Source organism: Xenopus laevis, chromosome 7S (genome assembly GCF_017654675.1).
Source record: "Xenopus laevis strain J_2021 chromosome 7S, Xenopus_laevis_v10.1, whole genome shotgun sequence".
Lineage (NCBI taxonomy): Eukaryota > Metazoa > Chordata > Amphibia > Anura > Pipidae > Xenopus > Xenopus laevis.
This window is the reverse complement of record NC_054384.1, coordinates 26,428,648-26,451,552: the sequence shown is the minus strand read 5'-3', so window position 1 is coordinate 26,451,552 and position 22,905 is coordinate 26,428,648. Positions and strand designations below refer to the sequence as shown.

The 22,905-nt window shown below is 38.5% G+C and overlaps 1 protein-coding gene across 1 annotated transcript; it reads left to right on the top strand.

The window, feature by feature from the left end:
• Window positions 1-308: 308 nt before the first annotated feature.
• LOC121396247 (aspartate aminotransferase, cytoplasmic-like) lies at window positions 309-2,432 on the top strand. The gene is made up of 3 exons (XM_041571026.1): window positions 309-413; window positions 537-660; window positions 2,245-2,432. The coding sequence occupies exons 1-3, from the start codon at window positions 345-347 to the stop codon at window positions 2,415-2,417; spliced, it is 366 nt and encodes a 121-aa protein (XP_041426960.1). The 5' UTR covers window positions 309-344; the 3' UTR covers window positions 2,418-2,432.
• The last annotated feature ends 20,473 nt before the right edge of the window (window positions 2,433-22,905 follow it).

The following is a 22,905-nucleotide window of genomic DNA, read 5'->3' as shown; positions in this document are numbered from 1 at the left end:
AATAAATTATAGGCAGCTGACAATCATGTGGGCCTCCCCATTTCCCAAAAACAATGTTTTCCTTTACCTTCATCAATCTCCTCCCTTCTCCTTTTCTCCTCCCTGCAGATCTCATCTGGTAACCTCTGCTCCTCCAAACTCCTCGCTCTCTTTTTCTTTCCATCTTCATTCTCCTCGCTTCCTGTTCTTCTTCCTTTCTTCTGTGGTTGTCCAGGGTCCGAAACGCCGAAATTTGGATAAATCCGCTTCATTTTCTCTCTCAAATTGCACAAATCTCTCTCCTCTCCTCTCTCTCTCTCTCAAAGTCTCCTCACCAACGGTCACTTTCCAACGGTTGAGGTCTCATGCCCTCACTTCATGACATCATCACCTGGGCACAGGCTGGAAGAAACCATTGCAGCACAGAGGATCGGGTAGGTTTGAATATGTACATGTAAACACAAGTTTTGCAAGCTATTAGTTTCTGAAGAGAGAAACAAGCATTTCCAATGTGTGTGTATAAGTATTATGATGGACATTTTACTGTATTTTTCAAGGTAGGTGGTGTGCAATCTTTGGGTGGAACTGGAGCACTGCGCATTGGAGCAGAATTTCTGAGGCGCTGGTACAATGGAAACAACAACACCGCTACTCCCATCTATATTTCTTCTCCTTCATGGGGTAAAATCACTGGTTCTGGGCACTTTAGTGCTTACAGTGTTAGTCTTGATTCCAAGTAAGTGAGTATTTATCTGTACAAGCCTGCGTTACCACTCTCTACAAAGGAGGATATTTCATAATAGGTGCCGAGTTTACCCTGGAGCAGTAACCCATAGCAACCAATCAGCAGGTTGGCTTTACTGGTCACCTGTTCAAAAGAATACATCTTATTGGTTGTTATGGGTTACTGCTACTGGGCAAACTTAGTGACTTTTATTACATTTGTTGGACATGTCTTTAAAAAATATCAGTGTGAATTTGTTGCGGTTAAATACTGGCTTAAAAACAACTAGTTGTTTTCAGACAGATCACCAGAAATGACAACTTTTTCCAATGACTGTCTATTTTCTATGTGTGACAGTTTTTTTAATATTAATGTAAACTGTATTTTTTCACTTTCTGAAGTAGTTCTGGGGGGGGGGGTCGCCGAACCCTGTAAACTGTTCTAAATGGATACATTTAGTTGATACATTTCTTATCTTTGTCCTTGCTGAGCAGAATCCCTGATTTCATTACAGGCAGCTGTTAGAATTGATACAATAGTTGCTAATACTCCAGAGATGCTGCAGAGAAATGTATCAACTAAATGTTGCAAAATTGTAACAGTTCAGAGTCTGCACCTTTAATTACTGAGCTGCCAGACTCAAACGTTCAACTTTACACTTAAGTTTTGGAAAAACAGTAAAAAATAAATAATGGAAAGTAATTTGAAAAAGTAATAATGAAAAAAGTCTTTATTTCTGGGGAACAATCTAAAAACATCTGAATTGAAAAAAGTGTTTGGAAGGTGAACAACCCCTTTCAGTGGATGTCTAGATTCCTTTCCCTTCATCATTGTAGAGTTTTTATGTTCCATTAGTTGCTATAAGAACTTTAAAGTGTATATATCTAGTTGGTTCTGATATATCGGCATTCTTTTCTGTAAGTTAACTCTTAAAGCCGCAGTCTCATGCACAACTTTATTTTTGCAACCAAGCCACATTTATAAGTATCCAGAATAATACATTGTATCTTTCAAGGCAGATTGCATGGGTTATTGTAGCCCCTAGAAGTGATGTGCGGGCCGACCTGATACCCGTGGGTCAGGCGGGTTCGGGTTGACCTCGCTGTGCTCCTCGCGGGTGTGGGTTGAGCTCTTCTCCTGCTCTCCCCGCCGCCACCTCCAAATGCTGGCATCCGACTTCCGGTTTTATAGTGTCGTGTCTGCTCTCCCCGCCCCCTTTGTGACGTCATTGCGACGACATCAGCGGGGCAGCACGTGTGTATAAAAGGTCCCCCAGAAGCGGGCACGGGTATTAGCAGGGTGGATTAGGGTCGGGTGCGGGTCAGGGAAACCCTGACCCGCACATCACTAGCCCCTAGCACTTTTATATAGCGATAACATATTTCACAGCACTTTATCATTATTGTTGGATTATTATCATGTATTGATAAAGCGCTAACATATTCAGCAGCAATAAATGGGTGTATACATTGGACAGCTTTTTACTAGATGGTATTGTGGATATTACCTTGAATTAATTACTCTTTTTTTTTCCAATAAAGAAAACCACAATGCTGTTTTCATGGATGCTGGATTTAAGGACATCAGAGCTTATCGCTACTGGGATGCTGCTAAAAGGGGCCTTGATCTCGAGGGATTCCTGCAGGATTTAGAGGTGAGCTGTGTTATTCATAAATGGGTTCAAGCTAGACCCTTCAGAGGTGCCTTCATTTAATATTAATGTTAAGATGTTGTTAGGGGGACGTTTGGAACAGAATTATATAATCCGTGGTTTTTGAAGCCTAGTCTGATTGAGCATTGGTCTAAACACCCCGCCATCCAGGCTACTTTTTTATTGGTGTATGCAAAAAGAATTTTGCATGGAAATAGATAACATAGTACTTATTTACACATACAGCTTTTCTAAAATTTTGCTCTAAAGATCATTTCTGTGAAAATAGCCAACAGGAAATCAGAGGGAACATTGGCTGTGATTGGATGGGCCGCCATCAGGGGGGGGTCAGGGGGTACAAGTGTACCGGGCCCTGGCCTGAAGGGGGGCCCGGCAGTGCTGAACTTTTGAAAGAGCCGGGCCCCCCTTGACAGCATCGAATGGTACAGCTGTAGCAGCCCCAGCATCCTTTGCCACCAGACAAGGGTCATGACAGAAAGCCCAGGCATACCGCTCTGAGGATGACACGGAGAATAGTCCCGGGACATGCTGCGCAGCGCTGCTCCGGTGGCTCAAACAGGGCAGGGACGCTTCGGTGCTCCTAATACAAATGTGAGTAGGGTCAGGGCTACGGCCACTCTCTGTTTACTTTACTTCTTGCATAGTCCTCCCCGCTGCGGTCTCTGCGTCTCCCAGCCCAGCTGCCAGAGTACGTCATGCTAGCGTTTAGCCTCACCTCGCTATTCACCAACGCAGCTTATGCACAATGTGCAGCCGCCTGCAGGTCAACAACAGAAGCGCCCAGCCATGGAGCAAACCGGCACAGAGCAATGCAAAGGAACAAGAGGGCGAGAATGCTCTGCAGAATGGGCAAGTTCAACCGGCTGCTCGTGGCAATACAAGTCCCAGCATCCCTGCATAGCACTCCTTGCTTTGCCCACAGGTTTATAGCCATGATTCCAGTATGAATAATGCACAGTAATTTTATTAGCCTTTAAAAATTCTTAAACTAAATGAAAACCTGGCCCGCCAGGACCCCAATCAATCAATACCAATTTATAAAAATAATGTTAAATTATATCAAACAGCAGTAATCAAAATCTAATCAATTGTCTTTTAAGATGAATTGTCTCTGTATGATCTTCCCACTCACCAATCTGGAATTTAGTAACAGAGTCTTTGGGGCAGATTTATCAAAGGTCCAGGTGAATTTTCGAAATTCAATAAATTCGAATTTCAAGCTATTTTTTGTGTACTTTGACTAGGGAATAGTTCAATTTGATTTAAATTCGAAAAAAAATCGAAAATTGGAATGTCGAAATTTATCATGTACTGTCTCTTTAAAAATTCAACTTCGACCATTCAAAAATAGCCTATGGGGGACCTCCTAGAACCTATTTGGAGTCAATTGGTGGACTTTGAAAAAGGTTTTTTTGATTCAAATTCGATCGAATGTGCTATTACTTTTATTCGTACGATTCAAATTTGCCCGAATACAGACCTATTCGGGCAAAAAAACCTTTGACTAAATTTCGGTTGGTCTTTTTCAATTCGAATTTCGAAGCTTTTCAAATTAGAAATTCGACCCTTGATAAATATGCACCTTAATGTCCGAGTTATAATTCTCCAAACCCATCAATATCCAAAGGGCCCCAATTTTTTTTTAACTTGTAAGGATGGGCCATAGCACCAATGTTTTTAAAAAAAAATAATCTTTGGGGCCCCAATTTGTTTTACTTGTAAGGGGGGGCCCTGGTGCCAATGTTTTTTTTTTAACTTATATGGGGGCCCTGGTCACCAATAGCTTTTTATAACTTGTGTGTGTGTGGGGGGGGATTACCTTTTTTAGCGCTGATGTCTGTGTGGTCTTTTAACTGTGATGTAGAGTGGGCAGGATCTGGGGTGGGGCTTTGGGCCTGGGTGGGCAGAGCCCAGGGGGCCCCAAATATTTTGTTGTACGGGGCCCTGTGATTTCTAATGGCGGCCCTGAACCCATGCACCAGCTCCATTAGAGAATCAGCTCGTGTATGGCCACCTTAACACTCTTTTTTGCAAATGCCAGCTACTTTGTATGCGGGCATCAAAACAGATCTGGGCTGTAAATGATAAATGGCTGCCATTAAGTGTAAGGACATAGTTTATATGTACACTGAGCATTAGTGTTTTGCATTACTTAATCACATTGAGTGATATCAAGGCTCTCTTCTGTGCATATATGCAAATATTCAGAGTCGGAAAGATACATGCGTACAATAAGCTATGCCCTTATACTGCTTGAGATGCAATAAATGGACAATAAATATAGTGAGAATACTTACCCCTTAGTTTTGATACTTGAATGCCATATGCTTAATAAAGATAGGAGTGCACATACAGTATAGACTGATTTCAATTCAGTCTCATACCCTGGGCTTCATTGTTTGTATGTAAAAAGACAATACAAACACTCCAAAAGTAAACACTTTTTTCTCAATAATACAGTGTAAATATTGCAAGTATTGCCAGTAGAAACATTTGCATAAAATAAGGCACAAGATGACTTCTTTGGCTGCTGGCTTTCAGTACATGACTACATTTTGGTCCTTAAATTCCCAATTTACACACAATGTGATGCAGTTGCTCCAAGTTGTGTTCAGAGGAGGTGATCCAGTTTTTAACTGGGGTACATATCCATCTGAGCAGGGCCGGCCTTAGGCCAATTGGACCAATTGGGCCCCGCACCTCTGGGGGGCCCCGCACCACAGGGCAGCACAGATAATATTTCCCTCAGCACATGATGCTGCCTGGCCTGCCCCCAACTTTGAGAGTCCAGCCCATCCCCAAATCCATAGGTCTAGCCTGCCCCCAACTCTCATAGGCCCAGCTTTCCTCCAACCTTGATAGGCCCTGCCTGCCCCCAATCCAACCAAGCCTGCTCCCAAGCTGAATCGGCCCAGCCCCAAACTAATTGGCCCAGTCCACTCTCCTATTTCCTCCCTCTCTCTCTTACCCTGTGTGCCCCTATTATGTTACCTTGTCTGCCCCTTTCCTTTCTATTTTGTGCCTGTATGCCCTTATTTTCCTAAATACTTGGTGTGTCAGTAGCCAGCAACACTTTGTCTAGGGGCCCCGCCAACATGGTCCCAATTGGGCCCCACATGTGATAGGACCAGCCCTGCATCTGAGCCAAGTCTACCTTTGCAGAATAAAAATAGGACCATAGAAACACTCATTATGCATATTGTCATCTGCGACTTTGCCTTGCGTTGGGATCCCAATCAGAGAGAAGGCTATCTATGGGCTGCATTTGTACAAATGCAAATATCCACTGAATGAGAACGGCGGCAATGACTCAGATTGGTCTAAAGGTGCTTCTTCTTTAACTACTGGGTGTAATCTTAGCAGAATAGAACATAGCAACCACTGTGTCTTCCATCTCAACTCTATAAGTTGAAATGATGCAGGTAAACACAGTAGGATCTCATTTTTTAATCGAGAAGTCCCAGACTGTAGATTCTGGAAAATGCTAGAGCGGCTGTTGTAAGATGCCATAGATATTTACTATTAAATGAGCCTGTGGGGGGCTGTTTGGGCCTATGTGTACTTGAAATGCCAGGATTGGACCTGAATTAAAGAACATATGGAGATGAATGCTTGATTGGTGTCTTGTAGACATCAGACTAGTTTGACATTTCAATATTTAGTGCACAGTCTTCTTAGGTAAGAGGAAAAGCTGTCACAGTTGAAGTCTTTACTACATCCCACCAAGTGCACTTGAAACATTTTTGCATTGTGTTTCAATTTGGTTCTTCTTGATTTCTCACTTAAAACAAGAACAATAATACAAAAAAGAATGGATCCATATGTACTAAGGTAGGAGAAGGTCTAGCACTTCCATGTCTTCTTATCCACGCTTTTGTTCTCGGGAATGCTTGTATCTGCATTAATCCCCAAAATTGCAGCCACTGAACCTCCAATAATAACATTCACTTACTTTACTTGTCCCTCTCCTTTTGCAACTGTAGGACAGGAAAAATGCAACGTTATAGTAGATAGGTAGAGGGCAATCTATCTAGCACCATTACACTTATTGCTACTGTATACGTAATGTTACAAATTCAAAAGAAATTCACAAAGATAAAATATAATATAAAGTATAAAGATGAAGGCATGATATATGTAACTAACATAGGTACTTAACTGCACCAATGCAGTCGCCCATACATTTTTACATTCATTTACCTGAAGTAGCTTTCATGCCACACTGGATTTTAAAACCAGACAGTTATTGATTGGGAGGCCTATCAGATTGCACCTCAGTCTGAAAGGGCAGATTCGGAAGCTTTTAATGGCTGATGGTGTAGATTAAATAGCTGATGACTTGCCGGACTGATGTCACAATGTAATACACTGGAGCCATTTATAAATAAAGAGCAGCACGCAAAGCACAATTTCTTGGATGGTAATCACTATGTGTTTTAGCCTCAATAAAGTGTTACTTGACACAGTTGCATTCATCTGTTACAATTGAGCCCCATGGGTCAAAACTAACACACTTGTGTTTGTTTTTATGTGAGTGAGGTGCAGTGTGTGGCAAACATTGTCAAGAGTTAGGACTGCATCACTTCTGGCACGCAGCAATCAAACGGCATTAATGTGTTCTCCGGCGTCAACAGTTGCACTTGCATGCAATTCAGTGAAAACAGTTTAGCCAAAACGATGCTTGACGCAACTATTCAGTGCAATGATGAAAGTACTTTTAATGAATAATCAATAAACGCAACATTTGTGCCCACTTGTGGCTGCGATTGTAATGACCCTGATTATATGGTAAAGTAAGAGACTGGCAACACAATGGAGAACCATCAAACAATCTAATATTATGCTTTCCTGTAACAAAGGGCACATAACCCACTGTAACACCGCTCAAGACTGCTATGGGCTTAATATGATATTCAGCAGCAGTAACACACTCACCTTATCAAGCCTGATTCTGAAGTGCTCACAGCGGTGGGTCGGTAAGGCTTGTCTGGGTATCGAATCAATCGTTTTGTGTTCTCTATCTCCTTGCCCTGTTGGTTTAGGGAGAGATGTACAATCAGTGATACAAATAGCTTCTTCCAATATATTAAATATCTTTATAAAAACCCCAGAACACAAGTAATTTTGGGGGGAGCTAGGTCGCCACCTTTTGAAATATTTAAAGGGACGAGACAGGGCTGTCCTTTGTCGCCTGGATCAATCCAAGTTAATTAAGGGAATTTCTATCAATAGTAGACATCTCAAGGTATTAGCCTTTGCCGATGATTTATTATTAATTTTAAAGAATCCTGAGTCTTCACTTAGGGTTGTTTTTGATCTATTTCAAGAATTTCAATCTTTTTCTGGTTACAAAATTAATGTTGAGAAATCAGAAATAATGAATATTTATGGTTCTTTTTCTAATTCACTACTCAAGAAATTTTAACTTAAAAACCCAAAGAATCAAATTAAATACTTAGGATTAATAATTCCTTCAGATCTTAATAATTTATATTCTTTGAATATTACCCCAGCCTGTCAAAAGGTTTATTCCATGTGTGACAAATGGGCCAATTCTCCCCTAAACATTAAGGGACGAACGCTCTTTTTTAAATCCTTAATATTTCCCAAGCTAATATATCCATTAATTAATCTTCCTCTGCTAGAAAGGCATTGTGATATTAAGAAATAGGGATGTCGCGGACTGTTCTGCGGCGAACTTGTTCGCGCGAACATCGGCTGTTCGCGTCCGCCGCAAGTTCGCGAACGTCGCGCGACGTTCGCCAATAGGCGTTCGCGTCAAAATCGTTCGACCATTCGACCGAAAATCGAACGATTTTCGTTGGATTCGAACGAAAATCGTTCGATCGAACGATTAAAATCCTTCGATCGTTCGAATCGAACGATTTTCGGATGTTCGAAGTTCGCGAACTGTTCGCGAACTGTTCGCATTTTTTGCCGGTGTTCGCGAACGGCGTTCGCGAACACATTATCGGCGGTTCGCTACATCCCTATTAAGAAACTTGACTCCTAAATTTATCTGGAATGGTAAAAAGGCAAAAATTGCCCTCTATAAATTGAGAGCTCCAGTTAAACTTGGAGGATTAAACCTTCCTGATTTCAGAGCTTTTAATTTATCAGCCCTCACTAGATATCTTATTGAGTGGATCTCTCTAGGTAATACGTTTACAAATCCTGACATTGAGATCTTTCAAGAACCCTTCTTTGATATTTTATCTGTTTTACATAGTAAATGGGGAAAAGTTCCTTGTGATTTTAAGAGAAACCCTCTCTATCGTGATTCCATTTTTGTGTGGAAACATCTATTTTCTCGACATGGGTATAGTTATACAGAAACCCCTTTCATGCCAGCTAAACTTTTACTCAAACCCTCAGATTATAAAAAGTCTGACTCCTTTGTATTTTCTATTAAGAGAAACTTATTAGTTTTAGTAAAATACATTTTTGACCCACTTACAAAAACCCTAATGTCTTGGTCAAAGCTCAAGGAAGAGTATAAGCTTCATGATGTTGATAGATACTATTATTTGGCTTGTCAGTGTGGTCTTTCTCTGCTTCATAACAACAAAAATCTGGCTTTAGCTGACCACAAACTAGCAGATGAATTGGCAGAATTTATGGAACTCCCTTGTTCAATTTCTATTGGTTCTTTAGCTAAAAAATTTTGGAACATTTATAGTATAGACTCACACCCATTATCAAATTCGTCCATCAAATGGTCTGAGTTTTTGCAAACTCAAGTATCTCCCTTAGACTTGGTGAAATCTATTTATAATTATAATAAATTAATTCTAGCAGAGAGTTGGAGAGTTCAGCATTTTAAGCTTATCCATTTGGGCTATGGGAAAATGTTTTCTAAAAGTATTTCTAATACTCCCATATCATTTTGCCCTAAATGTGATGAGACTAATGTTTCACTTTTCCATTACTTATGGTCCTGTCCAAAGATTAATTTATTTTGGAAGTAAGTCGCTAATTTTTTGAATACAAGATTGAAGATAAAATTAAATTGTCTCCAGGTCTTGCATTACTGCATCTAAATAATAATATGTTTTCTTCAACTTCTAAGTCAATGTCTATCTCCCATGAAAATGAATTACTTACTACTTATTTTTTAGCTTCTTCCAGGAAAGCTTTACTTAATTTTTGGCTACAAAAGGAACCCCCTCATTATCGGACACCATTTCTTATGTGAATCAGCTTTGCTGGCAAGAAGCCTTAATTACTAAATCTCAAGGAAGTGATTCTAAAGATTTTTTTAGGCAGATTTGGTCTCCTTATTTTGAAATATGCAACTCTAAAACTGGTGATCATATTATGCGGTTTCTTCAACTGTAAAAGTTCAATCCGACATTCCAGATTATTAATGGGCTTTTTCTTGCTTTCTTTTATTATATTTGCATCCACTGACTTAGTTAGTTAGTTAATTTTTGTTAGCTCTTGTTAATTTTCTTATATGGTATACTTTTTGACAATAACATACTATTTAGTCGACTGTACTGTTCTCTCTTCTTCTGCATAATATTCGCTGTTTATTGATTTTATTTGTTTAATGTGAAAATAAAATAAAATATTTCAACACAAGTGATACAAATAGATCTAATTAGTGTCGGACTGGCCCACAGGGATACCAGGAAAACTCCCGGTGGGCCCAGGTGTCAGTGGGCCCTCCTGCTGTTAAACATGTGGCCCATTTCATGAGCATTCCCTATTTCAATGAGAATAAAGAGGCTAAATAGATGAAATAAAGTATAGTATGCAAAGAAAGGAGTCTAGGGTAATAGAGGTTGAGGGAGGAGAGGAAAAATAATAATACTGAGTGGTCTAAGGTTTTTGGGTGGGCCCCTGTGTCCCAGTCCGACACTGGATCTAATAATGCTCCACAGAGAGATCTCATCCATTATAGCCTAGCAAAGAGCTTTCACACAGACGTATAAACTGGACTTGGCAGATACAGGTATGAAAAAAAACTGAAAGCAAATGTATTTTTATAACTGCAGTAATCAAAAGTCAGTTGTGGTTTATTTTGAGGGGGTCTTTCCAGACTTCTTTATGAAGGGCCAAGGGAATCAGTAATCCTCTACTGAAAGTCCTTCTGAATGCAGTATCCAACTTTTCTTTTACACCACAGCACATATTATACATCATGCACATCACAAGATGTATATCATGTGCACAAAATAAGGTCAATATTATCAGAAGTCTGTTAACATTGCTATACTGTATGTTTTTCAAGTGTGGGATGAAACTGGAGAAAACCCCATGCAAACTGGAAGAACATAGATATTATATAGATATTACATATATACACTTTAATGTTAGTGTGCATTTATTTAGAGATCCTGCAGTTCAACACCCACCATCATTATTTCAATAATACTGAGAGGTCTCTTCTTTATAGTCATTTACCTATTTCGACTCCAACAGTTACAAGTACCTACCTGCAGAGCCTCCATGGCTTTGGCAGCAGCAACAGCACATTTAAAGTTCACGAATGCACAAAACCGCTCACCGAGGAGTTGAATACTATGATTTTCTCCATAACTAAACAGGGAAAGAAAGAAAAGCATGAAAAGGTCAAGGTCTGATCATTGTATTGCCAGTTCCATAGAAGTGTTTTGTAGCCAGCATCTGTTTCGCTGTTATTTTAAACAATTCATTACCTGAGAAATATCCCACAGCTCCCTCTTGCAGAGAAGGACTAAGTAACTAGTGTTCATTTCATGGCTAATTAAGTGAGTGCGGGGAACAGACTTAAAGACAATACAGCTATTCCACTAAAGTTGCCAGGTATTAATTCGGCGCCTCAGTGAAACAATTGCAGTGTGACATGACAGCTCATAACTACATAACTATATATATATATATATATGTTTATAGAATTGTGTAATGGGTGGCACACAGCTTCCAAACTTCACCCAGTTGCACGACTAAATACTACGGGGCAGATTTACATAGGGTCGAATATCGAGGGTTAATTAACCCTCGATATTCGACTGCCGATTGTAAATCCTTCGACTTCGAGTATCGAAATCGAAGGATTTACCGCAAATAGTTCGATCGAACGGAAAATCGTTCGATCGAACGATTAAATCCTTCGAATCGTTGGATTCGAAGAATTTTAATCCATCGATCGAACGATTTTTCTTCGACCTAGAAATTGTTACAAAGCCTATGGGGACCTTCCCCAAACATGGCACCTCGGTAGGTTTTAGGTGGCGAACTAGGGGGTCGAAGTTTTTTTTAAAGAGACAGTACTTCGACTATCGAATGGTCGAATATTCGAACAATTTTTAGTTCGAATAATTCGATTCAAAGTCGTAGTTGAAGGTCCAAGTAGCCAATTCGATGGTCGAAGTAGCCTAAAAACATTAGAAATTCAAAGTTTTTTTTTTATTCTATGCCTTCACTCGAGCTAAGTATATGGGCCCATACATGTATGTTTTCAAAAAAGAACCAGCAACTACAGGGTATTATAAGAAACAAAGTGTATTAAGTGAAGAATGTATAGCCAACGTAACATTTCAGTCCCAGTTGGGACCTTTCTATGTACATATATATATATATATACACACAAATAAATAAAACATATTCATGCAAGCAAATGTTATAAGCCTTTAAGGGAAAATGTTTGAAATACAAATATTTACGCCTCCATACAAACATATTTTCCTTTGCTTAATTTTGTAGACTCAGAAACTGTTTAGCGACTGCTGCTGACTGTGGAAGAAAGATCAAGAATAATATCACAGAATATGCAATACAACTTCTTACTCAAAACGTTATATTTGCTCCAATAGATTACTCCTCATTCAAGCATGTCTGAAAAAGTGTGCAATGACCACTTAAAATTCACAGTGCAAAAACAGTCTAATGCAGGAATGTGAGGTTTAGTTTTAGTCATGATTTCCCATTATGATCTACATCCATGAAAGCTTTGTTAGCATTCTGTTCCATGGAAAATATTACTTAAATATTGATTTATACCTTTGATTTATGCGAAAATGAATATTTAACAAACTATTTCTTATGTAACCGTAACATAATAAATATCTGAATGAAAAGAATGAAATATGAGGGTGATTTAGACAAGCTGTTTGTTGACAGTGTCTTGAGATCTACTGATCACCAGCTAAAGGTCTACTAGTAAATCCTGATATTGAATAAGGTTAGTGCTATTCACCAATCACAACATGCAAACATTGATCAGCCGAGCAGTGGTCATAAGTGTACATGTGCCAGTATACCTCTATAAACCATATTCATATACAGTATGTCACCCTGCTGTGTCATATCTGTTTAGGATAAATATTTACTCACACACAGGCAAAAGTTAAATGGATTCTGTCATGATTTTTATGATGTGGTTTTTATTTCTAAATTACACTGTTTACACTGCAAATAATTCACTCTACAATATAAAATTTCATTCCTGAAGCAGCAAGTGTATTTTTTTGTTGTAATATTGGTGTGTAGGCACCATCTCAGGTCATTTTGCCTGGTCATGTGCTTTCAGAAAGAGCCAGCACTTTAGGATGGAACTGCTTTCTGGCAGGCTGTTGTTTCTACTACTCAATGCAACTGAATATGTTGCAGTGGGACCTGGATTTTACTATTGAGCGCTGTTCTTAGATCTATCAGGCAGCTGTTATCTTGTTACGTTTGCATTGTTCTGGGGGGGAGGGGGTGATATCACTTCAACTTGCAGTACAGCAGTAAAGAGTGACTGAAGTTTATCAGAGCACAAGTCACATGACTGGGACAGCTGGCAAACTGTCTAGCTCCATGTCAGATTTCAAAATTTAATATAAAAAATCTGTTTGCTCTTTTGAGAAACAAATTTCAGTGCAGAAGTCTGCTGGGGCAGCACGATTAACTGATGCGTTTTGAAAATAAAAATTTTACCCATCACAGTATCCCTTTAACTTCACTCAATCTCAAGGCAAACTTTTATTTATGGGTCATGTCTCCAAGAAAATTGCAGCTAAAACAAGACACTAACTTTAGAAAAGGCTCTTATTCCCGGCAAGTAAGGACATACTGTAACCTTATATTTGTATAATTTAAAGGAACAGTTCAGTGTGAAAATAAGAACTGTGCAAATAGATAGGCTGTGCAAAATATAAAATGTTTCTAATATAGTTAGTTAGCCAAATATGTAATATATAAAGGCTGGAGTGAACAGATGTCTAATAAAACAGCCAGAATCCAACTTCCTGCTTTTCAGCTCAATGGGGCAAATTCACTAAGATGCGAAGTTGCGCCAGGCGCAACTTCGCCGCACTTCGCCAGGCGTAGTTTCGCCAGGGCTCCACAAATTCACTAAAATCCGAAGTTGCGCACATGGGTAGCGTAAGGTTGCGGAGTTGCGCTAGCGTTGATTCGCTATATAAAGGGAAGTTACGCTAGCGAAGGCTAATTTGCATACGGCGCGAAATTCAAATTTCAATGGAGGAACACGTATCTGCACTACAAATGCCTAGAAAACCTTCAAATCAGCAAATAAAAATTTTATTTTGCCCTACACAAGTGCCCACTGTCTAGGTAAGTTGCCATGAGTCAGGAAATGTAGGGGGGAGGAAGGGGAGCCCCAAAAAATTTTCTATTTTTTTCAGCCTATCAGCCATCATGTAGAAAACACGCCAGCGTTTTTTAGGGACTTTAAACAATCCCTATCTACTCTATTGCGCTTCGCCAGGTCTGAGGTGGCGAAGGAAGTCTAGCGTAAAAGGTAGCGTTCAGTACACTGCGCAAGTTAGTGAATTTGCGTAGTTTCGTCGCTAGCGAAAATTCGCCTGGCGTAAGGTTGCGAAGTAACACTAGCGAAACTACGCCAGCGTTCGTTAGTGAATTTGCGCAGTAGCGAAAATGCCAAACGCTATCGAATTAACGATAGCGTTCGGCGCTTCGCTGCTTAGTGAATTTGCCCCATTCTCTGAGTTAGTCAGAGACTTGAAGGGGGGCCACATGGTACATTTCTGTTCAGTGAGTTTGTAATTGATCCTCAGCATTCAGCTCAGATTCAAAAGCAACAGATATGACCCATGTGGCCCCCCCTCAAGTCTCTGATTGGTTACTGCCTGGTAACCAGGGTAACCAGTCAGTGTAAACCAAGAGAGCTGAAAAGCAGGAAGTAGTGCTCTGACTGACATGTTATACATCAAATCACTCCAGCCTTTATACATTACATTTTTGGCTAACTAACTATATTAGAAACATTTTTTATTTTGCACAGCCTATCTATTTACCCAGTTTTTATTTTTACACTGAACAATTCCTTTAAGCCCATGGGGATAATTAGATATATGCTTGTACATAATGCTTGTTTTGTGTAACTTTATATACATAAAATACTGTGTGCTAGTACTGCAGCAATGCTGAGCGGTGACACTCACAGGAGAAACTGAGAAATATGTTGGCTTTTAAATGAGAAAGCTCTGAAATGTAACTAGAAGAAGCATTATCCTCAGTGCTAGAGAATGTGCTCCCATACACAATAGAGCTAATCTATCCCTTGACTGCAGTACAAAACTCTCTCGCTTTATTGCAACTCCAATACATATTGCTCCATTTATAGCCCAGAAGAATTGGCCCTCGCATTTCTTAATTTTTTTTTTAAAACTATAATTTATATATCAGATACAGTGCGATGCTCACAGAAGTAAGAGACTGGCGGGATGTTGCTTCAGATAATAACGCAATCAGAGGCAAACTGCACTGAAATAAAGGAACCATATTCAGCAATTTGTCTGCCTGGCAGCTCAGGTCACAGGGACTGTCAGAAGAAGGGCAGAACTTTAAAGAGGATATGTAACATTTACTGAAAATCACCCTCATCTTGTTGGCCATGATGAATAATATATGGTACCTGATCTCAGTCTTAAACTTTTAAAATTTACACCTTTATTGGTGTTTCCCATAGATCTCCTTCAGTCCTTTTCTGTGTTATTGTGGACCTGATACATTTCCCCATGCACAGTAGTATGCCAATCTCAGCTTTACCTTCACACAGGGAAATCTAAACTATGGTTCTTTATAAATTCTGGCAACTATTAAATACCTTGGGGCACATTTACTTAGGGTCAAATATCGAGGGTTAATTAACCCTCGATATTCGACCGTCGAAGTAAAATCCTTCGACTTCAAATATCGAAGTCGAAGGATTTACCGCATTTCCTTTGTTCGTTCAATCGAGGGAAAAACCGTTCGATCGAACGATTAAATCCTTTGAATCGAACGATTAAATCCTTTGAATCGAACGATTCGAAGGATTTTAATCCATCGATTGAACGATTTTCCTTCCATCCCAAATTGGTAGGAAAGCCTATGGGGATCTTCCCCATAGGCTAACATTGATGCTCGGTAGGTTTTAGGTGGCGAAGTAGGTGGTCGAAGTTTTTTTTAAAGAGACAGTACTTCGACTATCGAATGGTCGAATAGTCGATCTATTTTTAGTTTGAATCGTTCAATTCAAAGTCGTATTCAAAGGTCGAAGTAGCCAATTGATGGTCGAAGTAGCCAAAAAAATACTTCGGAATTCGAAGTATTTTTTATTCTATTCCTTCATTCGAGCTAAGTAAATGTGCCCCCTAATGTCTTGCTATACCTATTCTAGACTAGACTTTTTGTTGACTTTTGATTGCAGGCTTCTTCTTCTGGCAATTGCCCTAGTGCCCCCATGTTACTCCCTACCACTTTAACCCACGTCCCCAAACCATTTCATTGTTGGATGATTACAGCAGACATTTAAGACAGTTGGGCCCAGGGCATCCATTGGAAATGCACTTTGTCTGCGGGGTCCAGAATGAATGTAAAATTTAAGGCCCCTTAATTGGTTGCGAATTCTCCCTGTACCCTCCAAAAAGGATGTGGGTTTTAGCAGCAGATAGAAGGAAGTCAAATAAGTAAAACAATGGCTGTCTAAGAAGAGCTGGAGAAAGCTTAGCCTTATACATTTATGCATTTAATATGTATATATCTATATATATTATATATTATGTGTATAAATTATTGTACAAATGTGTGTTTATTAATATATATACACTGTATATATAATATAAATATATATATATATATATATAAATACACAAATTTGTACAAAGTATAAAAAAAATATATATATATATATATATATATATATATGTATATATTTAGCTGTGACCTATTATTATTTTGCCATATAATCCCAGTTTATATACAAAGCCAAATGCTTCTTTAATTATTTTCCCTTAATAAATGTAAGTGCCTTACAATGCATTAACACAATACATACAAATGGAGTAATCAGTACTTATAATAAATATACAACTAGAGCCTAGGAAATGAATGGAGCTTCCAGCAGAAATTAACAGTGTTCCGTGTGGGAACTTTATAATGCCGGTTGTTTATCTGTGTGTATAAAAGAAACACGTGTACATACAAATATATCTGAAAAGAGACTAAGAACAGTTCTTGATCCTTGCACTCTAAGTTACAAAGGAGAGTCCTATCTTTCACCTGTAAAATATATATATATATATAAATATATATATATATATATATATATATATATATATATATATATATATATATATATATATATATATATATATAACAAACAAGGGAAAGTTGTGCTCACCACTAGTTTTTAAAATCATTAGGCGGGGGTGCAATGAGGGTGTGACCACAAAATACATATAGACAAATACAAGATTCCTCTGCACTCAACCCATTATCAATATATTTAAGACAGAGACATTTTGTGCATACTGCTACTGAAAAATGCCTTACCCTTTAAACAAAACAGGGATTGTTTGTCCATATATTGCAATATATTTAAGCTGGCCAACTACGTCAAAGTCATCCCATATCTGGCCAGTCCTATGCTCAATTTTCATCTGATTCATTAAGAATTCTATGGTTTAATTATACATTTTATAAAAGGGACGAATACGTTTTACCTGCAACTTACTAGCTGCTTTCAAAGTAAAACTCCCAAACTTGGCTGCCCTTTTATTAGACACCAGTGGGATCACCTGACTATAGTTGGAGGGGGTGGGAGCTACAACATAGAGCTGGTCACTGCTCTTGTAGAACTATAACAAACAAGGGAAAGTTGTGCTCACCACTAGTTTTTAAAATCATTAGGCGGGGGTGCAATGAGGGTGTGACCAAAAATACATATAGACAAATACAAGATTCCTCTGCACTCAACCCATTATCAATATATTTAAGACAGAGACATTTTGTGCATACTGCTACTGAAAAATGCCTTACCCTTTAAACAAAACAGGGATTGTTTGTCCATATATTGCAATATATTTAAGCTGGCCAACTACGTCAAAGTCATCCCATATCTGGCCAGTCCTATGCTCAATTTTCATCTGATTCATTAAGAATTCTATGGTTTAATTATACATTTTATAAAAGGGACGAATACGTTTTACCTGCAACTTACTAGCTGCTTTCAAAGTAAAACTCCCAAACTTGGCTGCCCTTTTATTAGACACCAGTGGGATCACCTGACTATAGTTGGAGAGGGTGGGAGCTACATCATGGAGCTGGTCACTGCTCTTGTAGAACTATAACAAACAAGGGAAAGTTGTGCTCACCACTAGTTTTTAAAATCATTAGGCGGGGGTGCAATGAGGGTGTGACCACAAAATACATATAGACAAATACAAGATTCCTCTGCACTCAACCCATTATCAATATATTTAAGACAGAGACATTTTGTGCATACTGCTACTGAAAAATGCCTTACCCTTTAAACAAAACAGGGATTGTTTGTCCATATATTGCAATATATTTAAGCTGGCCAACTACGTCAAAGTCATCCCATATCTGGCCAGTCCTATGCTCAATTTTCATCTGATTCATTAAGAATTCTATGGTTTAATTATACATTTTATAAAAGGGACGAATACGTTTTACCTGCAACTTACTAGCTGCTTTCAAAGTAAAACTCCCAAACTTGGCTGCCCTTTTATTAGACACCAGTGGGATCACCTGACTATAGTTGGAGAGGGTGGGAGCTACAACATGGAGCTGGTCACTGCTCTTGTAGAACTATAACAAACAAGGGAAAGTTGTGCTCACCACTAGTTTTTAAAATCATTAGGCGGGGGTGCAATGAGGGTGTGACCACAAAATACATATAGACAAATACAAGATTCCTCTGCACTCAACCCATTATCAATATATTTAAGACAGAGACATTTTGTGCATACTGCTACTGAAAAATGCCTTACCCTTTAAACAAAACAGGGATTGTTTGTCCATATATTGCAATATATTTAAGCTGGCCAACTACGTCAAAGTCATCCCATATCTGGCCAGTCCTATGCTCAATTTTCATCTGATTCATTAAGAATTCTATGGTTTAATTATACATTTTATAAAAGGGACGAATACGTTTTACCTGCAACTTACTAGCTGCTTTCAAAGTAAAACTCCCAAACTTGGCTGCCCTTTTATTAGACACCAGTGGGATCACCTGACTATAGTTGGAGAGGGTGGGAGCTACAACATGGAGCTGGTCACTGCTCTTGTAGAACTATAACAAACAAGGGAAAGTTGTGCTCACCACTAGTTTTTAAAATCATTAGGCGGGGGTGCAATGAGGGTGTGACCACAAAATACATATAGACAAATACAAATATATATATAACAGAGTCCAAACTGGTGCACTCCACAATGAATGGTTAAAAGCCTTGGTGCTGGTAAAACTTACGTGTATTCAATAAATCAAAAAAGACCGCACTCACAGGACTTATCATGAAAGAAAAGCCACAAGGGCTGTGCTTTTATTCCTCAACGTTTCGGCTATCCAACTCTAGCTGTCCTCAGGACGGCTAGAGTTGGATAGCCGAAACGTTGAGGAATAAAAGCACAGCCCTTGTGGCTTTTCTTTCATGATAAGTCCTGTGAGTGCGGTCTTTTTGATTTATTTTATATATATATATATATATATATATATATATATATATATATATATATATATATATATATATATATATATATATATATATACCCCAACAAAATGAAGTCCGCACTCCGGTCTTAAAGGGTAAAAATAGAAATATTAGTTTATTACCGGGAGACTAAAGTTTTGGCTAGCAGTCTAGCCTTTTTCAATATATATATATATATATATATATATATATATATAGGTATGGGATTCGTGTCCCGGAAACCCGTTATCCAGAAAATGGCCATCTCCCATAGACACCATTTTATGCAAATAATCCAAATTTTTAAACATGATTTCTCTTTTCTCTGTAATAATAAAACAGTAGTTTGGACTTGATCCAAACAAAGATATCATTAGTCATTATTGGAGTTAGAACCAGCCTATTGAGCTGGTTCTACTCTCTCTTTCTAGCAAATAATACATTATGTTAAAACCTATTTACTATATATATATATATATAATGCATGCAAATTTACCTTTTAAAGAGGTCTCGCAGCTGCTTCTCAGTTATCTGATTGGTGATGTTTCCCACCCACAAAGAAGAGCTGTGAGTTCTGCACAAGGACATAAGATCCGAATTAACATCATCCTGATCATCCTTCCGTTTGTGGCACCCCATGCCCGAAGTGGAAAATTGGTTCTGTACTAAGTCTAAAGCCCCTGTGCAAGTTTGTAGAGACTTGTCTTGTACTTGGTGTATTAAGGGAAAGTCCATCTGTGTTTTCTTATGTTTGTTTGTTCTAAAGAAAGTCAATATTCAGTGTCATAGGAGGGCAATTACTTATACTGTATATCTCAAATGCACAAGGGATTAAAGACAAACTGAACCCAGCAATTACATCTCAAGTTCCCCAAACTTCAAGAGCTTGCTGGTATTGGAACAAGGTTCATCTTTCATATTTATTTTATAGCCATTATTTTTGTCTCATTTTCTATAGAAATAAAAGGAACAGAGCCATTAAATCATCATAAATATTGCGGTTAACCTTTCCACACATGGCATAGGACATAAATAAAAATATGGAAATGATGACCAGTGCATTTCTGGGTGTGCTGATAACCTCATACATTTGCTAAATTAGGTGGGTTATTTATCAAAGTCCAATTTTATCTCAACAGTTTCTGCTGCAAACCACTCGGGTTTTTTACCCTTATTTATTAATTTTCCCGAAAATTTGCTTTGCAGGAAAAAAAGTCATTTTTTTCCGGATTTTTCCCCCGTAAACTACGAATTGTTATGTTTTTTGCCCGAAAACTCTGAAAACTTGGGAGTATTGCACGAAAACCAGGGCACATCAAAAAATCATTGGGACTTTTTCCATTGACTCCTAAAATTCAAGCTATTTTTTAAATTCAAGTTTTTGAGTTATGCAAAAAAAAAAGTATTTTTATAAGTTTTTGCATATAGAATGATGCCCATTTCCAAGTTTTTTTGCAATTAAATGTAATTAAGAACGTGTAATATTAATTTCATGGGGCTCAGTTGCTAACAGAGGTGCCAAATTACAGTTCCCCATAGTAACCACTGTAATTATGTTCGGTTTACTACTAAGTAGAAAATTATAAAATACCATTCTAATTATTATAACAATATATCTGTCCCTGATGAGGAAATAAAACCCAACAGCATGAATAGGGCTGCCACTAGTGGTGTAACTACTGTAATTACTGGTGTAATTACTGGGCCCCTCAGCAAATTATTTTTCAGGCCCCCAAAATGTCTAGAGGTTGACTTGTTTTACCAATATTTATTGAAATTGTACATGAATTAGGGCCCCTATACCTCCTGGGCCCATCCGAGGGTCTGCTTCCACCTGTCCGGTTTTGACCCGGACAGCCTGGTTTTTTGAAGGCAGGATTCCCTATGATTGACGCGGCAATCGGCCAATCGCCACAACATAGCCCCGCCTCTGACATCACAACCCACGCCTGCAGGGTCACAACTCCACCCCCATTGCACCATGTCTCCAGTCCCTGCCCAGATTCAACCGGGCCACAAGCACCCTAAGCAAGAAGCTACAACCATTGTACTCACTAAAGATAGGATTCAACCATATAAAAAGCTAAATTGAATACTGGCTTGTACCGAAAGGTGGTAGAAAAGAAGCTATTACTCAAAATGAACCCCATGAAAACACACATGGATTTCGCAAAATCATGAGAATGACCCAGTTACAATAATAAATGCCTTGTGGTCAGATGAAATCAAGATAAAGCTTGTTATGCAGAATACATTACACTTTCATTAAACACTACAGAATTGTTTTGGTTCCAATAAGGCTTATATCTTTTTTGGGATCACTTACAAGGTAACGTTTTATTATTATTATTAGAAAAAAAAACACATGAATTATTTGCTTAATGGGAGATGACCATTCCGTAATTCATATCTTTCTGGTTAACAGGTTTCCAAATAAAGTAGGTTAGCTCTGCCCTGTATTTCATATTGGTTTCCCTGCAATACAGCTAGGGGACGTTTTATCCAGAATGCTTGGGAAATGGGGGTTTCCAGATAATGGTTTCTTCCATAATTTGGATCTTCATACCTTAAAGAAAATCAAGTAAACATTAAATAAACCCAATAGGCTGGTTTTGCTTCCAATAAAGATTAACAAGGTACTGTTTTATTTTTACAGAGAACAAGGAAATCATTTTTAAAAATTTGGATTATTTGGATAAAATGGGGTCTATGGGAGATGGACTTTCCATAATGCGAAGCTTTTTGGATAATGGATTTCAGGATAACGGATCCCATACCTGTATGTTCTAGTGTTAAGAGAAGCCATTTAGAGATCCAGCTTTCCAACAGCCTGTAGCAGCTTTACTAATGCTAATGATTACCATAAGCCTCATGACTTGACAGGTTTGTATATCTCGCAGAGCCTCCTCACAGTCTTGATCCACCTGGAAAACCATCTAAAAAGCCATTTCTGCTTCCACAATCCTCTGCAACAGACTAAAGGAACATCCTTATAGCCAAAAGGTACCCTGCAATCTGCACAATAAAGCACACAGAGAATGCATGTGCCATCTAAAGGCATTGCTACATCTGTACAGGTTCGGAAAGCTGCCATGCTGGTTTCTGCACTGAATACATTTTTTTGACCAAGGTTCTGATCTTTCCTTCTCTCCTCAAGTAGTGTGCCACCAGCAGCTTGGCAGCAATTAAAATTGTCAAAGGAAAGGTAGAAGGAGTATTTACAAAAAATGCTCTTTTTACATTTTTAAAGCACTTTAACAGGTACTTAGTGCCAAATAAAACATGGCATTTTTCACAGCTTGTTAACATTATTTAAAGAGCAGAACTAGAACTAGCTTTTCAAGAGTTACATTTGGAAAAAAAGCTAATAGTTGCACTTTAGGAGGGCCTCATTTTTATTTCAAATGTATTTCTACCATCCAATAAGCAAAATGTTGCTTGTAATAATTGTATTTCAGAAAAGGTCCTAAAAGGTTAAGCAATGGGTTAGCATTTATTAAAGAGGCCCTATAATTTGTCTACAACATATAAATGTTAGAGAAGGTTCTGGCCTCCCTCCACGATACATAATGGGCAGCACAAAGTTTTTTTCTGCAGAT

What these genes read in the sequence shown, in the direction of transcription:
- LOC121396247 (XM_041571026.1), top strand. Translation starts at nt 345, where the DNA reads ATGCCCTCACTTCATGACATCATCACCTGGGCACAGGCTGGAAGAAAC. An exon ending in ATTGCAGCACAGAGGATCGG is followed by an intron (nt 414 to 536) that starts GTAGGTTTGAAT and finishes GTATTTTTCAAG; the next exon opens with GTAGGTGGTGTGCAATCTTT. An exon ending in TATTTCTTCTCCTTCATGGG is followed by an intron (nt 661 to 2,244) that starts GTAAAATCACTG and finishes TTTCCAATAAAG; the next exon opens with AAAACCACAATGCTGTTTTC.